The sequence below is a fragment of the Petromyzon marinus genome, chromosome 14 (assembly GCF_048934315.1).
Source record: "Petromyzon marinus isolate PM22_M1 ecotype Great Lakes invasive population chromosome 14, UKy_Petmar_22M1.pri1.0, whole genome shotgun sequence".
Classification (NCBI taxonomy): domain Eukaryota; kingdom Metazoa; phylum Chordata; class Hyperoartia; order Petromyzontiformes; family Petromyzontidae; genus Petromyzon; species Petromyzon marinus.
This window is the reverse complement of record NC_133680.1, coordinates 11,010,520-11,028,126: the sequence shown is the minus strand read 5'-3', so window position 1 is coordinate 11,028,126 and position 17,607 is coordinate 11,010,520. Positions and strand designations below refer to the sequence as shown.

General features: G+C 40.6%; 1 protein-coding gene across 1 annotated transcript in view; it reads right to left on the bottom strand.

Annotated features, from left to right (window-relative positions):
* Positions 1-17,607, bottom strand: part of WASHC4 (WASH complex subunit 4) — a 103,690-nt gene that overhangs the window by 40,309 nt on the left and 45,774 nt on the right. Inside the window, exons 21-23 of the mRNA XM_032954049.2 lie at positions 14,830-14,998; positions 8,924-9,078; positions 4,909-4,983 (exon numbers count right to left, since the gene is read on the bottom strand). Coding sequence (XP_032809940.1) covers positions 4,909-4,983; positions 8,924-9,078; positions 14,830-14,998 — 399 coding nt within the window. The remainder of the gene's footprint in view (positions 1-4,908; positions 4,984-8,923; positions 9,079-14,829; positions 14,999-17,607) is intronic.

The following is a 17,607-nucleotide window of genomic DNA, read 5'->3' as shown; positions in this document are numbered from 1 at the left end:
CACTTCGTTAAAGTATTGAAAGGGGACGGACGGACGGACACATTCATCTATTGCAGGCTGGTACACTCAGTTTACAACTTCGTTCCTACCAGTAAAACGCACCTCAATAGAACCCATTACAAATGTAGCAAAACATTGGTTTTAGTGAAAAAAAAAGTCATAATTGCGAAATGCAAAACTGCAAATATACGAGGCTACATATATAATTGCTCTTGAAAATTATAAACTTATTCCAAGTAGAACTTATTCAGAAACAAATTGATTTCCAATAATAAAAAATACAGCCAAACTAGACTGCTATAAACTGGAAATTGCATATTAGCTGACAGCTATAATCATAAATGCAAACATATTTTAACAAGCTGCCACACCAGATGTGACCACATAAGTAAGCAGTGGATTGATAGTTTCTGCATACACCAACACCTTGACCTGGGTTTTCCCAATCACGAATTTCACTTCAAGCCAAGTATAATTATGTTTAGTTCAATGATCATGCCCCTGTGGCTCGACCATTCGCAGTTGACTGCAAGATTCCTGCATGCATTGTAAGGGTAATGCTTGCGATGATACTGCCGCGAAAGAATACACGCACCACCTTGTCTCCATCTCGTCTCCCCGTGTGACCCAGTGCGGGTCCAAGTTCACATGTTCATAGCATCCAATGATGCAGTGAGGTTCTACTGACAGTTAAAGACGCTGCCATGGGCCTCTGGTCAACAAGTTTAGACTCGCAGTTCAAACAGCAAATAATCTGACTTGTTCGGATTGAGTTTCAGTCAGTTGTTAGACAACCAACTGTCGATATCTGACAGACAAGCAGACAGGGTAGTAAAGTTCTGCTTATCCGAACAGTAGGAGTGATAATATCAACCCCTGTGGGACTCCACACGTGATTGGCTGGGCTGAAGGGGAATGAGAGCCCATTATTTATATTTTGGGAGTGCTTGATCAACAATGACCTTAACCAATTGAGTACAGTCCCATAGATTCTCACATTCTGTTCTAGCCTTTGCAATAAAAGAGCATGGTCTATTATGGCAAACCCTGCTGAGAAGTCTAACAAGACTAACATAGTTGATCCCTCTTTATCTAGCACATGGTGTAACTCATCGACAATACCCAAGTCTCAGTGCTATGAAAGGGTTGAAATCCAGACTGGTTGGTGTCAAAAAGTCTGCCAGATAACAAATGGTCCTGTAACTGCATAGCAGCATGTTTTTTTATGAGTTTGCTTAAAAATTGTAGAATTCATATAGGCTGATAGTTATTACAATAATTATGGCCCAGGTTTGGTTTCTTTAGTAATGTTTCAACAGACGCAAGTTTCAAGTCATGAGGAAATACACCCTGACTGAATGATTGACGATTTTTAGCAGGATAGCACCCAAAATGTGAAGGCTCTGTTTGCCCAGTAATGAGAGATATGGATCACTGTCACAAAAAGTTGGCTTCATCTTTGTTAGGATTTCTGTGAGATCGGACATAGGGACTTGTCTGAACTCATGTAAACAGGGAGCCACAGAGTCTCTCACCTGAGGACTAGAGGGGGCTGAACCGACGGTATTGGGAATGGATATTCAGACAGCATACATTATAAAAAAATTTCGTCTCCCCCTCCTCTTTTCAGAATATAGATGGACTAGTCCTAAATAAACTGCCAAATCGTTGCGCGTGGTGCTAACGTTTTTTATAAATAAATAAATGCGCCGTTTAAAAATAAATTTATGCAAACCAACACACCTGAAGACGACCGTTTGAGTTATGGTCGAAACGTCGTGATAATTTTTTATTGTTTTATATATATTTTATTATTTTGTTGTTTCCCTTCAACGTGACTTTACCGAAAAAACTAAGCATATGATGAATTTTGTTTGAAAAAAATATTCAAAGGCATGACAGGTTTCCACTGACAACTTTGAATAAATGCTGAGGTCGACTCTTGTTTCAATCCTATTTGCAGAATACGTTTACTTGGCATCAACGATTTCTTGGTGATATTGTTTCCTAATCAGGAATAGGTTTTACCCTTTTAGCTGGCACAAAAACTGACACCTTTATTCAAGGCATCATGTTTGCAATAACCACAACACAAGCAGTCAAAATGCAAACAAAAAAGACAACTCTGATAATAATATGCACTGTCCTTGAATTTGATTGGTCCACACCCGAGACAGCTTTTCTTAGAGCCTAGTCTCTTTGTTTTGCATTTTGACTGCTTGTGTTGTGGTTATTGCAAACATGATGCCTTGAATAAAGGTGTCAGTTTTTGTGCCAGCTACAAGGGTAAAACCTATTCCTATATCTTGTTACTGGCAAAGGAGGTCTCATAATGTAAATGCTCACCCCGAGCCCTCAATACTCTGATAGTGCGCTGTTTTTGAGTTGTACGCCTTTTGGCGTCTTCTGGTCCAACACCAATGGAGACTAGGCTCTAAGAAAAGCTGTCTTGGGTGTGGACCAATCAAATTCAAGGACAGTGCATATTATTATCAGAGTTGTCTTTTTTGTTTGCATTTTGACTGCTTGTGTTGTGGTTATTGCAAATATGATGCCTTGAATAAAGGTGTCAGTTTTTGTGCCAGCTAAAAGGGTAAAACCTATTCCTATATCTTGTTACTGGCAAAGGAGGTCTCATGTTTCCTAATCAGTTTGAGTGAAAAAGTGTCAGCGAGCAGGCTGGTTTTACACCAACGGCGTTCAGCTGAGCGCAATTGCCTTCTGAGAATAATCAAGTTTTGTGTGAACGGGGGTTGAGGGGGCAAACGCGTAAGGCAAAATCATATTTTTGGAGCCATTGAGTCAAGAACGTTGGCGAGTGAAACGTTACACAGGTTTATTAACTTGGCAAGGTGAACTGTGGAGTTAATAGTCCGCAGTTCCTCCTGCAGAAATGGTGTCAGGTTATCAGTGGTTAATAATTCATCAGGTCTAATTAGAATGCTTTATTTTTTCATATGAGGATGAAAACGAGCTTTTATGTTAAGTTAAAATTAAATCAGAAAATTATCCGACCGGTGGACCTGAATCATTTACAAAATAGAAAATTGTGATCTGTGCAAAAAAATTACGTTCAGTGTATGTCCAGCTCAATGGCTTGGACTATTGACAGCTTGCATATAGTCTAGGCCAGGGGTTGGCAACCTGAGCCTCTGAAGCCGTATGCAGCTCTTTAAGCACTATTTTGTGACATTATGTAATAAGGACCACCGTCTCGTATTCACTACGTGCATTGCGGCTCTTGAAAGAGTTTTTTTAATGAATTCGAAAAATGGCTCTTCTTGTTATTTTGCTTGCCAACCCCTGGTTTAGGCTAAGCATGTCTGTGAATTTCGATTTAAAGCTTTCGTGACTGCAAGGATTCATCTTCTTTGGTTCTTTCGGTAAAGTCACGTAGAATGAGAATTAAATAATAAAATAACACAATAAAATTCTCACGACGTTTCAGCCACAACGCAAGCGGCCGTCTTCAGGTGAAAGGAACAGACCTGTCGGGACGTCGTCAATGAAGTTCTGTCGTCAATGAAGCTCTGTCGTCCCGACAGGTCTGTTCCTTTCACCTGAAGACGGCCGCTTGCGTTGTGGCCGAAACGTCGTGAGAATTTTATTGTGTCATTTTATTATTTTATTCTCATTCTACGTGACTTTACCGAAAGAACCAAAGAACATGTCTGTGAACTTGCAGGCGAACTTGTCATGGGGAGTGTTGGCCCAGGCACTGAAATTCCCCAGTATCAGGGAGAAAGGGGACTCCAGTGACAGGGTCATATACTCAGCTCAAAAATGTCATCCAACCAATCAGAATCTGAACCAGGGGGATGATAAACAATGGACAGTTTAAAGGAGTAATTGTTCTCAAACCAGCAATGAACATAGATATGCTAAGGACTTGAAATAAATGGCAGGCCTACAGATGCAGTGCTAATGATACTGAAAAATGACAGCCACACCACTACCACGTTTTGAGAGTCTATTCACTAGGTACATTTTATAACCATGGGGAAGGTGGTTTACTATGTCTGGAATGGATGACTTATGAAACTAGGTCTCTGTCAGGCAGGGAAATTGGGGTTTCAGCTCCTTGTTTTTTTTCTGATAAAGAGATAGCATGCCTAGCTGAAAATCTGGCATTAATGAGAAAAGCATCCATTCCCAGGATTAACTGAGAGTCATCAAGGATAGAAGTATGTTGTAAGGAATTAGGCGATGAGATTTTCTGGGTGAGATTTGTTCTTGTAAAGTTAATTGGTAAAATGTGATCGAAGATGGTATTATGAATGACAGGTGGCATGACAGTGACAGCATGAGGGTTAGGTACATCAATGTGGGCAGTGGTAGTGAGGAACAGAGGACTTGGGCCAACAAGTTGGGACGTAACCTTACAGTGGCAACCTGATCCATGATGCGTGTGGGGCGGCCGACGAAGTGCGTGCATTGATTTACACGTCCACAATAGGTCAACGTCTCTGGAGCGCAAAAATTCATCACAACCCTAATAAGGAGGCACGGGAATAGCTGGCCATTAGACAAGGGCCCAGAGAAAACCTACACACATCAGCCATACATCTATCTGCTATACCGCTTCATTGTCTTGCAGGTAGGTAGCTCACATATGGTCAATTTGTGCGTGATATACCAAGCCAACTCTATGACATTAAAGTATCAACGGTATGTCCATGAAGGGCAGTCAAAGCTTTGAATGTACAGCACAAAAAAGATGTTGCACTGACAGGATAAGATTATGAGTCAGAATGATGCATTATATTACAGAAAATATGTATTGATGTTCAGAAGTTACTACGCTGAGAAATTATTTTATATGTTTGCACGTATCCCTTTTAACATCTATTCTCCAACACAATTTTGATCACCGCAGGTAAAAAAAAACTGAAATGTAAAACACTTCACCTGATTGTTGAGGTTGTAGAGATACTTGGACACAAAGATGTGAATGTTTCGCATGATCTCCAGAACATCGAGTCCCTGCAATTAAAACAAACATTCACGTAATACCATGCACTTTCATAAATATTGCACCACACAATAAATACACTCTTCGTTTATTATACCTGCTACCAGTACCTGCCACTGCTCAATACCAGGTAGTGGTCTGATACCCTTGTGGGTACCATACCGGCCACTCAGGCAATCAACACTGGATCAATAATTTCAATTCTGCAGCTACCCAGGAATGCCGTAAGGGCATTCTCAGTGACATTTTATGACAGTTTGGACATCCTGCAATTATGTTTACAGAAATATTAATCTAAAGAACACTGGGTCAAAGGGTGATATCCCACCGACAACGTGCATGCATTGTAGCAGCGCAATTGCAGCGGCAATTGAAAGCTCAGCTGTGAGCTGGCACGAAATGCCTGCATTAGCCACTTTGTAAGCGAAAACAGCATGTGCCGACTGTGCGCTCGAGAAACGTTGAACAATGCACGACAAGGACTGCCCAAATAGTGCTTGATAGCAAACTCCTGGAGTGGCACAATACCACCAAACAGGTTAGGGTTTTCTTTATCCGCTGAGCCCTATTAACGTGGCAGCTGCGGTTAAGTGATTGTGGAAACGTCGGCAAGGGGAAGGATGATGTATAAAAGACAGCCTGTGCCGACTGGCTCTCGTGAAAACACAATCGCATGATTGTTGTAAGAAAGACAGCCCATCTGTCACCAGTCTAGTCCTTTTACTGTGTATTGAATTCGACGGTATATGTTTGAATGGCCAAGGTTTCAAATACGTGTGTGCCTCTTGAGAATTTATGAGGAGCTTTATTTATCCAAGTAGCTACTTCAGAGCCGGAGATGCGTGTGAGAGGGATACCACTGAAAGTAGCAGTGAGCACGGATGCTTATAACTTATAAACCAATAAAAATGAACCATAATAAAGGTTTTTGGGTTAGATCGCGTTTATTTATAAATGTGTCGTAACCCTCCACCACCCGACACGGCCAATCAGCAAAAAAAGTGTCACGTTGACAAAAGACAAATAATTCACTACTTTAGCCCACCGGTGTGTTGAAGAGTGAATCCACTCTCTCTCACTCTCTCTCACTAGAGTGAATCCACTCTCTCTCACTCTCTCTCACTAGACTCTCACCATCTGACACTGTTTTAGCCCGATGTATGAGCGTCTTGATAAGAGAGGATTTCTGAGCTGGATGATGATGTGATTCTGCATTCAGATAGGATTCAGTGTGCGTTTGCTTTCTGTAAACGCTGTGTGTTATTTTACCGTTTAGGCCATGTCCAAGCAAAATATCTAGGAATGGGAGTGTGTTATTCACCTCCATTTCCATGGTGAACTGGATGGACGAGTTTTGTGCATTGAGATGATTTAGAAAATCATTAAGTGTATCTTTACCATGTGGCCAGATAACCAAAGTGTCATCCACATATCTAAACCAAAAGGATGGTTTTAATGTGCTCGAGGCAAGTGCTCTTATTTCAAAGTTTTCCATGTACAAATTTGCTATAGCAGGGGATAAAGGAGAACCCATTGCTGCTCCTTCCTTTTGTTTAAAGAAATCCCCTCTCCATAAGAAGTAAGTGTTATTTAAACAATGGCCAGCAAGTTTCGGAATATCTTTTGGTAAACCGGTATTCTTTACTAGTGTAAACACGTTAAAGACGCACTACGACAGAATGGCTACAATAATGCTCAAATTAACAGAGCACTGAATGCCAAATCACGATCGCAAAGCAATACTGCTGAAAGCGAGCAGATTGTTAAAACAATAAAAATTCCATATATCTCAGGAGTAACTGACAAATTAGCCCGTGTTTTGCAAAAGCAAAACATTACAGTAAGATTTGGTACAGTACACAAAATTCAAAAACTAGTATCTTGCACTAAAGACGCATTACCTAAATTATCAACAGAAGGTGTATATCGGATTAATTGTTTATGTGGAAGCTGCTACATTGGGCAGACGGGACGTAACATCAGCGTAAGACTAAAAGAACATCAGAGAAATATTAAATTATCTCAAACACAACTCTCGGCAGTGGCAGAACATGCTTGTCAACAAGGACACTCAATTGATTTTGACAATGTTGCAGTGGTGTGTAAAACTAATTATTACTGGCAAAGACTAATTAGAGAATCCATTGAAATTGAGAGGAACAAGAATAACTTTAATCGCTCTGACAGCTACAGGCTTAGTGCAGCCTGGAAGCGCATTATTAAATAATACACATTACATTTTGATTTAAAGAATTACTAATCTACAACTCATTACTAATCATAACCAATGACTGATTACTAATCGATTATATAATTACAATACCCCCCCCTCCGCCTCTAATCACTGCACCTGATATGAGTTAAGTGATGACGTCACCCTGCTACTCTATATAAAACCGGGAGCAAGCGAGGGCTTTACCATTCTGGCGAATTGCCCGATGATGCTGGATGTATTTACCAGCGAAACGTCGTACTCAAACTGTAAATGTGGATTCACTCTTCAACACACCGGTGGGCTAAAGTAGTGAATTATTTGTCTTTTGTCAACATGACACTTTTTTTGCTGATTGGAGGGTTACGACACATTTATAAATAAACGCGATCTAACCCAAAAACCTTTATTATGAATAATATTGGTCGCGAAAGCCTACATGTTAAAAATGAACCAGCCATTCACAATTAACTGTACGTAAAATACTTTATTCACAGGAGAAATCCACCATCCTATAAATGTGGCTCAGATGCATCACTATTGATTTTGCCATATGGAGACAATTGAGGCAACTGCCTCATTTACAGGGATGTCCTTGAATCAAAATCACAAGATTAGCATCAGTCCATTGTCTTTCTAATACAATGGACATTGGATTTAAATTGCATGCAAATGCATCTGTACAAAAACAGTGGGAATATTTAGTTTAGATATAGGCAGTCAATCATAGGCATGACTTAGAGAGAGACTGGTCCTTGTTTTTGTGTTATCCCGATTTGATTACCGCAAAGCGTTACTGTTCAGGATTCCGAGTACGGTGCTGGGTACACTCCGGCCTGTTCATTGCGTTTGTTTCTCAATCCGCTGGTCTGCTAGACTGTTTACGCCCACACTGTTTTGCGAGCACATCACACCTCGCTCTCTTGCCATTGCACTGGCTACCAGTCAAGTATCGAGGGGACGATAAGATCCTAATGCTGATCTACAAGGCTCTCAATGGGTTAGCCCTACAATATTTGCAGGAAGCGATCCGTGTTTACGCTGCCAACGAGGTATCCGAGCTATTCGGATCGCCTTCTTCTAAGTACTCCGAGGTCAAGGTTAATTTCCTGGAGTGATCAGCTTTTGAGAGTGCAGCTCCCAAACGATGTAACGCATTGCCTTTGGTAATTAATCAGACAGAGTAGTTAAGAGCTTTTTAAGTCTGCTTTGAAAACTCAACTTTCATCTTTAAATTGGCAATTACTCCCTAGTTATGACCGTTTACCTTGGTTCTGTTTATTTCCTGCTTTTCATACACGGCGCATTGGGATCTACGGATGAAATTCTCCAAAGAAATGTAAATTATTATTGAGCCTAGATTAGGGCACAGACACCAATGCCGACGACAAATTCTGCCTTTCCACCAAGACCAGTAATCTTTGGTGTGGTGACAAGGCTGGCATAACTGTGGACTTCTGTGAATGCTAACATTTCCACTGTCAGGAAGCTGGCTGCTATGGGTCAGTTGCTTTAAAAATGTCGCTGTCATGGAAACAGGCCACCGATGAAAATCGGCACCGTTCCATTGCTCATTTTAACATTAAGACACATTCAATTGAATGTCTTATGTAGAAAGTGAGCATAGCCGTAAAAATGTGGGATTTCCACTTTTGGCTCAATGTGCCCAATGGAGATAAGCACAGCTCCAGCCTTGTTCAAGTAGGGAGACACTGGGGCTTGACAAAGATAAGCAATACCTGTTCCAATGTTTGGCTGGGGAGGTGTGGTTCAGCCATATCCAGACCGTAGCGCTGCGTGGCCAAATTGCGCATCTTGCTATAGGTGGCCCAGTCATGCAGCGCCACTGTGTTGAGGTTGTAGAATGTCTTGTCCAGGTAGTGCGTCACGTACGCTATGGCGTGGAAAAACATAAAGTGAGACACGGTGAAACTCGGTATCAGCTCCATACCGGTTAGGTGAAAGGTTTGATTCATTAGTGAGATGCACAATGGTTAAAGTGTTTGATGCACAACTGCAAGGTTAATTCATATGCTTTGCCCTTAGAAATCCAGCAGGGGATGAGGGAAACGTCACCGCTCCTTGGGCACCATATATACAGGAGGTCGTGGGTTTAATCCCGACCCTGACGCCTGTATGTCTGGAGTTTGCATGTTGTCCCTGTCGTTGCGTGGAATTAGGTACACGCTTTTTATTTTCTCTGCAAAGAGTATATAGCTCCCCAATGTGCCTTTGGTAATACTGCGTGTTGTTTGGCATTTCTTCGGGTCCTCCAGTTTTTCCCTCTACATTTTGAAACATGCGTTTAGAGTATTTGGCTGCTATAATTTTCCACATGATAAGCCACTTCGTTGAGCGATCTTTTGTGGCCAGGTTTTACCTGGAAATATTAAAATATTGTTATTTTAATATTTCCAGGTTTTACCTGGAAATATTAAAATATTGTTATTTTAACAGTGTTTGTTTCCTATTATTTTGACTTTAAAAAATGATTCTAGTTACATTTATAGCCATATTTTAATTTCCATCAAAGTTTTTAAGTTAATATCAATAAATATTTTGTGATCAGTTTTTTATTGTTTTTTTATTGCTTTAAAGACTATCAAAAACTCAACCTATTTCTCCTGGCCGGTCATCACACATAAATACCAGGACCGCATACACAAAGACATATACACGCTTATATTTATTTTCACAATTTCACACCTTCACACAGACACACGCACATATTTGCACATGCTTTTTACACACACGTACATAAATACACACCAAGAAACTCCGTATAGCCTTAACAGACTGTTGGGGCAAGTGCTGTTAGCGAGCACCTATGAAGAGCGGCACGGCACACGAGCGTGTGGTTGGCTAGCATCACGCTCGACCGCCTTTGTCTCCCTAGTGGTGATGTTTACACATCACACCAGGTACTGATGTGAGGCCAAGTCAACCTAGGGGAGACCCAGAACTGGTTCAGATTATTGTCATTCTTATTGGTTGTGAGCAGAAATCAAACTCTGTTCGCCAGGTTCGTCGCACAGCACTACCGCTCCCCACAGACAGACATAATCACACACATACATTAGATGCATTACAATGCTGTAATATATTTACCATACACAAACACACAATGAGACAAAGACAAACACAGTTGCACATACTGTACTATATCGACACATGCATACGGACATCTTGGCTTAAAGTGTCATTGTCTTTGCGGATAACAAATACATTTCCATGCTCACCGAGTCTAAGCTCCCTTAATCTGCTCAACGCGCACTTCGTTGCTGGCTTCCATGAAAAGTTGGATGCAATAAAACTTCCTCCAATTAAATGGTGTCAGGATGGGAGTTGATGCTCTTTGGGTCCCACGAACCAATTCAAAAAGCAGCACCCTTCAACATTATGATTGATGGCCAGGTAATCGGTTTGGCACAGGAAGTCAAAAATCTAGGGGTTATCTGTGATTGCATGCTTGTCCTTCAAAGGCTCATATTAAAAACATTAAAAAAAGTATTTTTATCCATCCGAGGAATATCTCCCAAATCTGATGCCCTCTATCTGCTTTGGATGCAGAGAAGCTGGTCCATGCCTTTATTTAATCTCGCATCGACTACTGCAATGTCTTGCTCCCTGGTGTGGCTTAGAATGTGCTTAACAATCTGCAGCGTGTTCAGAATGCGGCTGCTTGGGTGTTAACCAGAACACCTTCAGATCACATTACGCCCATGTTGGCCTCTCTGCACTGGCTTCCAAATTCACGTAAGATCAGTTTAAAATCGTATTACTAACCTACAAAGCTCTGAACCACCGTGCCCCAGCCGACCTTAGAGACATGCTGTACCCATACGTCCCCTCAAGGTCTCCAAGATCTCGGAATGCAAATCTTATCTGCTTCAGTGGATAGGCGTGTAGCCCTCAGACTCTAAAATTATCTTCCATGAGATATCAGAATCTCTGAGCCTTATTTACACACTTCTGTTTATTCAACCATTAGTAAATTCAGTAAATGACTTTTAAACATTTATTTTATTTTGGGGGAATTTTAGTTTTTTTCACGAGTTGTTTTATACTGAGCGTTTGCTGGCGTATCTTATACAGCACTTTGAGCTCTTCGGTGAAAGGTGCAATTATTTTTTATCACATTTTAATTATGACCGGGTGCTTAATCAGTCTCTCATCACCCCGGTTTGTTGAAACGAGTATCACTGTGTGGAACTTCAACAGTGGTTGTCCTCTGGAGAGACTCGCCCCTCTGCAAATGGAAATCTTGAATCTTCACAACTGGCTCAGGGGTACTCGTAGAGAAAAGCACTCCCTCACACTTCATTGGAACATGGAGACACTAGGCTTGTCGAGATTGGCTCTTGGGGGGGGGGGGGGGAGTTGCCTTGTGTTACAAAAGACGAAGCGGCAGCCAAGGGGAGGGGGAATATGCCTTAGAGGATGCCAACAAGGAGATGGAGTGATCATATTAGGTCATGTGTAGGAACTAGATGGAGTTATTGGATCCCAAGACTGAGGTTAAGTGACAAATTTGGAAGGCCTTAATTCAGCAGTTGATAGATATTGACCGATCACAAGTCACCTAACAATACATAACATAAAATTCATGATGAAATAATTAGAATTATTGCATTGTGTATTGTATGTTTTGCTCATTAGACTAAATGAGCAAAACATCCAATATTTAACATACAATGCATACACTACACAACCCATACCATGCTCAATACACATTAAGAAAAACAGTAGATAATAAATGCAAGACCTAATCGTTGACACACAATACATAATAAATCCAGTAATAAAAGTACATACAATACACGACATATACAATACGATAAATGATTAAAACAATATATGCAATGACCAGTACAGAATGTATAATTAAGACAAAATATGAACACGAATTCATATTCTATGAAGCATTATAAATTATAATGAACAAAAATATTTTTTATGACACGTAAAAAAAACACAATGGAATTTAAAATCAGTAAAAAAACAGTAACAGTGAGAGTCATCTAATTACTCTATTAGGGGATGATTTGGTTGCATTGGGGATGGACTTGCATGACTAACTCACAATAGCACGTGACCATTAATGTTGTGCTGCTCCAAGGACACAGAGGAGAAAACAATACAAGGGAGAAAGAGTAGACATATGCAAGGATTATATAAATCTTTCCAACATATGTGCTAGGAAGTATTTCACCGCACAATGATAACTGTTTCATTTGCACCAAGCGCTCGGGAAGCAGTACATCTGTAGGCCACTATAAAACAAATGGATCGGATCCTGCATTGGGAAGATCATTGTTGATGGTGTTGATGTTATGAATGCTGTATTATTAGCAGGTCAAATCACACACAATGATCTAATTGAGAGGGGAGGGGGGAAGACATGAAAAATATGCTGAGGCAATGTTAGCGTTGGTTGTTTCCAGGTTTTGGGCAACTTATCAATGGCGGCTGGTTTTCCGTAGCGTAAGCCCCTATAGGTTAATGTTTACAAGAGTTACCTTTCCACCCCACCCCCACCCATTATTTCCTGAGGCAGCTTATACTTTTATCCATCTAGCTGCAAGGTGAATGAGTTCACAGAAGCTTAACAAGAGGCAGGCAATGGTGAGCGCAGATTGCCCCATTGTTTGTAGCCAAGATATGAACGGACAGATTTACTTTTTTTTCTACTTTGAGTCATTATCCTGTTCTTGTTTTCCTCGAGTTTTTTTTTATCTTATGGATTTATTATCTCTTGAGTTAAATGTAAATGTCTCCATGGCTTAAAAAGGCATGGAGCGGCAATCATCTTTCATTTGCAGCCCTTTTGTCTGAAATGGAAAAATATACTTTCCGATTTTGGGAGCCAGTCTCTCCAAATAAGATTATATACCATCCTACAAAGTGATATTACCGTATGTTCCCACAAATAACCCACGGAGTATACCACTTTTTACAAACAAAACAAGACCATGCGGGGTATATGGAGGTGCGGGCTATCTCATGGTAGCCATCTGGCTACCATGAGAGATTCGTTCATGAGGCTATCCACATATACAAACACAGAGACAATTTCAACCGAGAAGATGGATTCTGCCTTAGCAATCATTGGAAGGATTTGATAAACCATTTCGGGTCTTAATTGATTGTGTTCACGCTTATGGTGACTTTCAGACCGCATCCCATTATCTTCCTCTCCCCCCTCCTCTTTTCAGAACATAGATGGACTCGTCCATCTGAACAACTGCCAAAATCGCTGTCCGTGGTACTAACGTTAAAAAAACGCCACTTTTTTCAAATTTTCTTGCTGTGGTTTTCACACCTGATGATGATTGCTTGTGTTGCAGTCGAAACGTCGTGATAATTTTATTGTTTTATATTTTTATTATTTTATTGTATCCCTTCTACGTGACTTTAACAAAAGAACCAAGAATGTCATAACTCGTTTAATGTTTTCATGGTAGGACTATCCACTATGCAACACTTACCTTTGATTAAAGCACTGCTGAATAAACCACTCACACTAAAATTGCACATGTTATCACGTTTTACATGATTTGAATTGTTTGTACAATGAAACGACAATGTTTGAAGCGGGCACGGTGACGGGAGAGCTGGGGGGAGGGAGAGGTGGGGGGTTGGGGGCGAGGCAACGGCGTTACCGTAGTGCCGCTATTGTATGCGCAGTGCGCAATCTACCAGTGCTAAAACTGTACTTACTTATTTACCAGTTATGTGTTACTTATTTATTGTATATTTACTTTTGTTACTTATTTACTGTTTTAAGTTCACTCATTTCCGGTTAGTTTGCTTTCTTTGTGCACGTTATGATTTTAATGCTAACAATTGATAGTGGAATGTATTACAAATGTAAACTTCGTATTAATATGATGGAATTAAGCTGCGGTAACGACGTTAAAGATATGAATGCATGCGGGGTATATGGAGGCATGCGGGCTATCTGAAATTTGTTTTACACAAAACGCTATTTTTGCGGGGTATATGCGTATGTGGGCTATATGCAGGAAAATACGGTAATTAGGGGTGCACCAAACAGCACTATTTACTTTTCCGATAAACACTAAACACCGTGTTTACGTTTCCTGTGAATATTAATGTTTAGAACCAAAATATACTTATTTTTAAACCTTTTTTGTTCCCTTTAAAAAAAGTAACTGATGAGTCTGTCTACCTCCAGACTGTATTCTGAGTCTGGCCTAGGCTCTGGCTTGACATCAAATGCGGCGGCTCAGCTAGGCCGTGAAGCTGCTCACTCAGTTTCTTTCAAAGACCGCTTGAGCGGCAGAGCCTTGGCATAGCCATGAAATTGCCAACACCACCATACAATTATACACATCTGGGCTGCTCTTTACAAATACCCTTGCATCCTACGCATAGCCATCGTAAGATGGGAGGAAGAATTAAGATAGAAACAGAAAGAAACACACAGACACAGAAGCACATGGAGTGGTAGATACATGGGGAGAGACACAAACAAATCAATGGAATTGACGAGACATAAATACCAAAAACCCACCAACTGCCATCAGCCCCCACTTTCACTTCCATGACATTGTTTATAACCACAGCACCATGCACTGGGTGTGGATGCGATGCTATGAATGCAGTAGATGACGAGTCCTACCTTTGATGTTGATGAAGTGGTTAAAGAAGCGCACGGGCCTGATGTCCAGGAAGGGCACCAGGTCCTTCATTCCCACCTTGAAGGGGTTGCGGTCGTCCAGTTTGAGGTGTGTATGCACGGACAGTCGGAGGTCCTTCTCTATTTCCTTGCACAGCTTGTCCAGCAAGTGCTGTGGGCAGATGTATTAGGAAGCACATGCATTATAACGTAACACGAAATTATCCACCTGTTTCAATGAAAATCTCAGCAGAGTAAGAACACCAAGCCAAACAAATTCTTAACATTGTGTTGTAAGAAAAGAAAACAACAGATGGCTAAATTCGTGACTTTTTTTTAGGTTATATTTAGTAAATATAAATGTCGTTAACCCACCACTAAATTTCGATTTAAAGCTTTCGTGACTGCAAGGATTCATCTTCTTTGGTTCTTTCGGTAAAGTCATGTAGAATGAGAATAAAATAATAAAATAAAACAATAACATTCTCACGACGTTTCGGCCACAACACAAGTAGCCTTCTTCAGGTGAAGGAACAAAACTGTCATTAAAGCTCATTAAAGCTCTGTCGTCCCGACAGTTTTGTTCCTTTACCTGAAGAAGGCTACTTGTGTTGTGGCCGAAACGTCGTGAGAATTTTATTGTTTTATTTTATTATTTTATTCTCATTCTACGTGACTTTACCGAAAGAACCAAAGAAGATGAACCCACCACTACCCGACCCCATAAATAAGGTTCGTCACGTAAACAAGACATGCCCATTATTGTACATGTTATGGGTTTACTCTCCATTACACCAGTGTCCTGAAGTAGTAAATAAGTGGCACGTGACAAACCTTGCTAATTGGCTGGGTGGTGGTGGGTTAACAACACATTTATATTTAGGTGATATAACCCCACAAAAAACCTTTATTACGAATGACATTGGTCGCAAAAGTCTTTGTGTTAAGATGGATAAATGTTATTCGAATGGCCCTTGCCGTAGCTTTTTTAGACTCCCACTAAGGCTGCCTGCCAATACTGTCACATGCTCTTTGGGAAAGGGGACACACTGACAAATATTTATTGTCAAAAACGTTAATGTCGGACAGTGTTAAAAAATGAGCCAGTCACGATGACCTGATGTGTGAAGGGATGTATGTGGACCGAGAGGAGTGGGGATACGGCAGAGATGACTACGTGACACACAATGCATCAGTATGCGACACATAATGCATCGGTAGCGACACATTATGCATCGGGTATGCGTCAAGTAATTGACACGCAAGCACGAACAACTAGAACCTATGATTATACTGGGTTCTGAAACATAGCAAATTGATGGTTTCAGCCCGGTCACCAATGATTGCACAAAAATCCAATCATATTAAATGTGGTTCTGCACTTAATTTAGTGAAATTCCAGCACTGAGACTGACAGAAATAAGTGTGAATGCCTTATATTCACAATACATGCATCAATTTGTGCATGAAAGGTATTATCATTTATGCAAATTGTATGCGAATTATATGTTTAAGCAAATAAAAACAAGACATAAACATGGGTTAATAAGACAAACAAGGCAGTGAAATCAAGACAAAAATGTAAACAAATTACTGAATTGAATTGTTACTTCTAATTATGATAACTGAATCAATGGTGTCGAAGGGGGGGGGGGGGGGGGGCGTTAGGGGTGGAGTGAGATTCATCAGGCTTTCACTCAATATTCAACAGAGTTCTGGGTGGTGGTCATCTTCATTGGTGGCCCATGAGCCAATGGCGGAAACTATGTCCCCAGGAGCGAAGCACTCGGATGTATCTTACACTATCTTACAATAAGGGTGATGTTCACACCAAAACTGAAAAAGGACACAACTGGGATTCTGGTAAATAACCAGGGAGAGACTTGGGGTTCGGGTCAGCGGAAAGGCTTAATACTGGTTAAGGGTTGAGTCATTATTGGGTTAGTTGTGCTGTGCGTCAAAATGCTTGTCCCCCCTCCCACCCCTTCTCAATTGCAAAGTATGACCTTTTCAGTTTGTGGGCGCTCTTTGTGTATGGTGTTTTATAGCAGTTCACAGTGTTTTTTTTATGAAAGCCAAAGCAGAAATATCAACTATTATTACTACCATGTGGCCTGTGGGACACACTTAAGTGATTTCCATCAAACCGCGATTTTAAAATATAAACACCTCACTTTTACCCTTGTGATGCATGCCACACTTTCTGTACAGCATCCTACAATGCATTTGCATTTAGATGTTGTATAAATAAAAAATTGTAATGTATTTTAGCCCCTGGAATATGACAACACAGCACTACTTTTGAAGTTATATGAATAGAACCTTCAAATTAATAATTTGCAGCACTATGTCAATTCTCTGTTGGGTGAAGGCCTCCCCACGCCACGTCGATCATAGAGGTAGCTTGACATTACTTCAACACACTGGTCAGTGTGGGCTATTGAAGAGAGGGCACCAGGACCGATTCAGATATAATTTGCCACTGTGTCAGCCGTGGCTATCAAACAGCAAGTCCTCAATTTATATTGCTGCTCTTTATCTTGTTTCACTATAACATCACCAACGAATTATGGAACATCATCTCATTTAGTATGCATTGATTCACTTCAACGTTGTTTTGAAAAATTTGAAGAAAAGAACGCCACGGCACCGGCTTTAACTTGCGGATATGCTCTATTACAAGTTTTCCTCTTCTAGTTTCTCAGTTTTAATTCCAAGCATGTACCTCTCCACCCTCATTTGTAAATTTTTCCTATTTTTTTTGCAATCATCCATGATTCT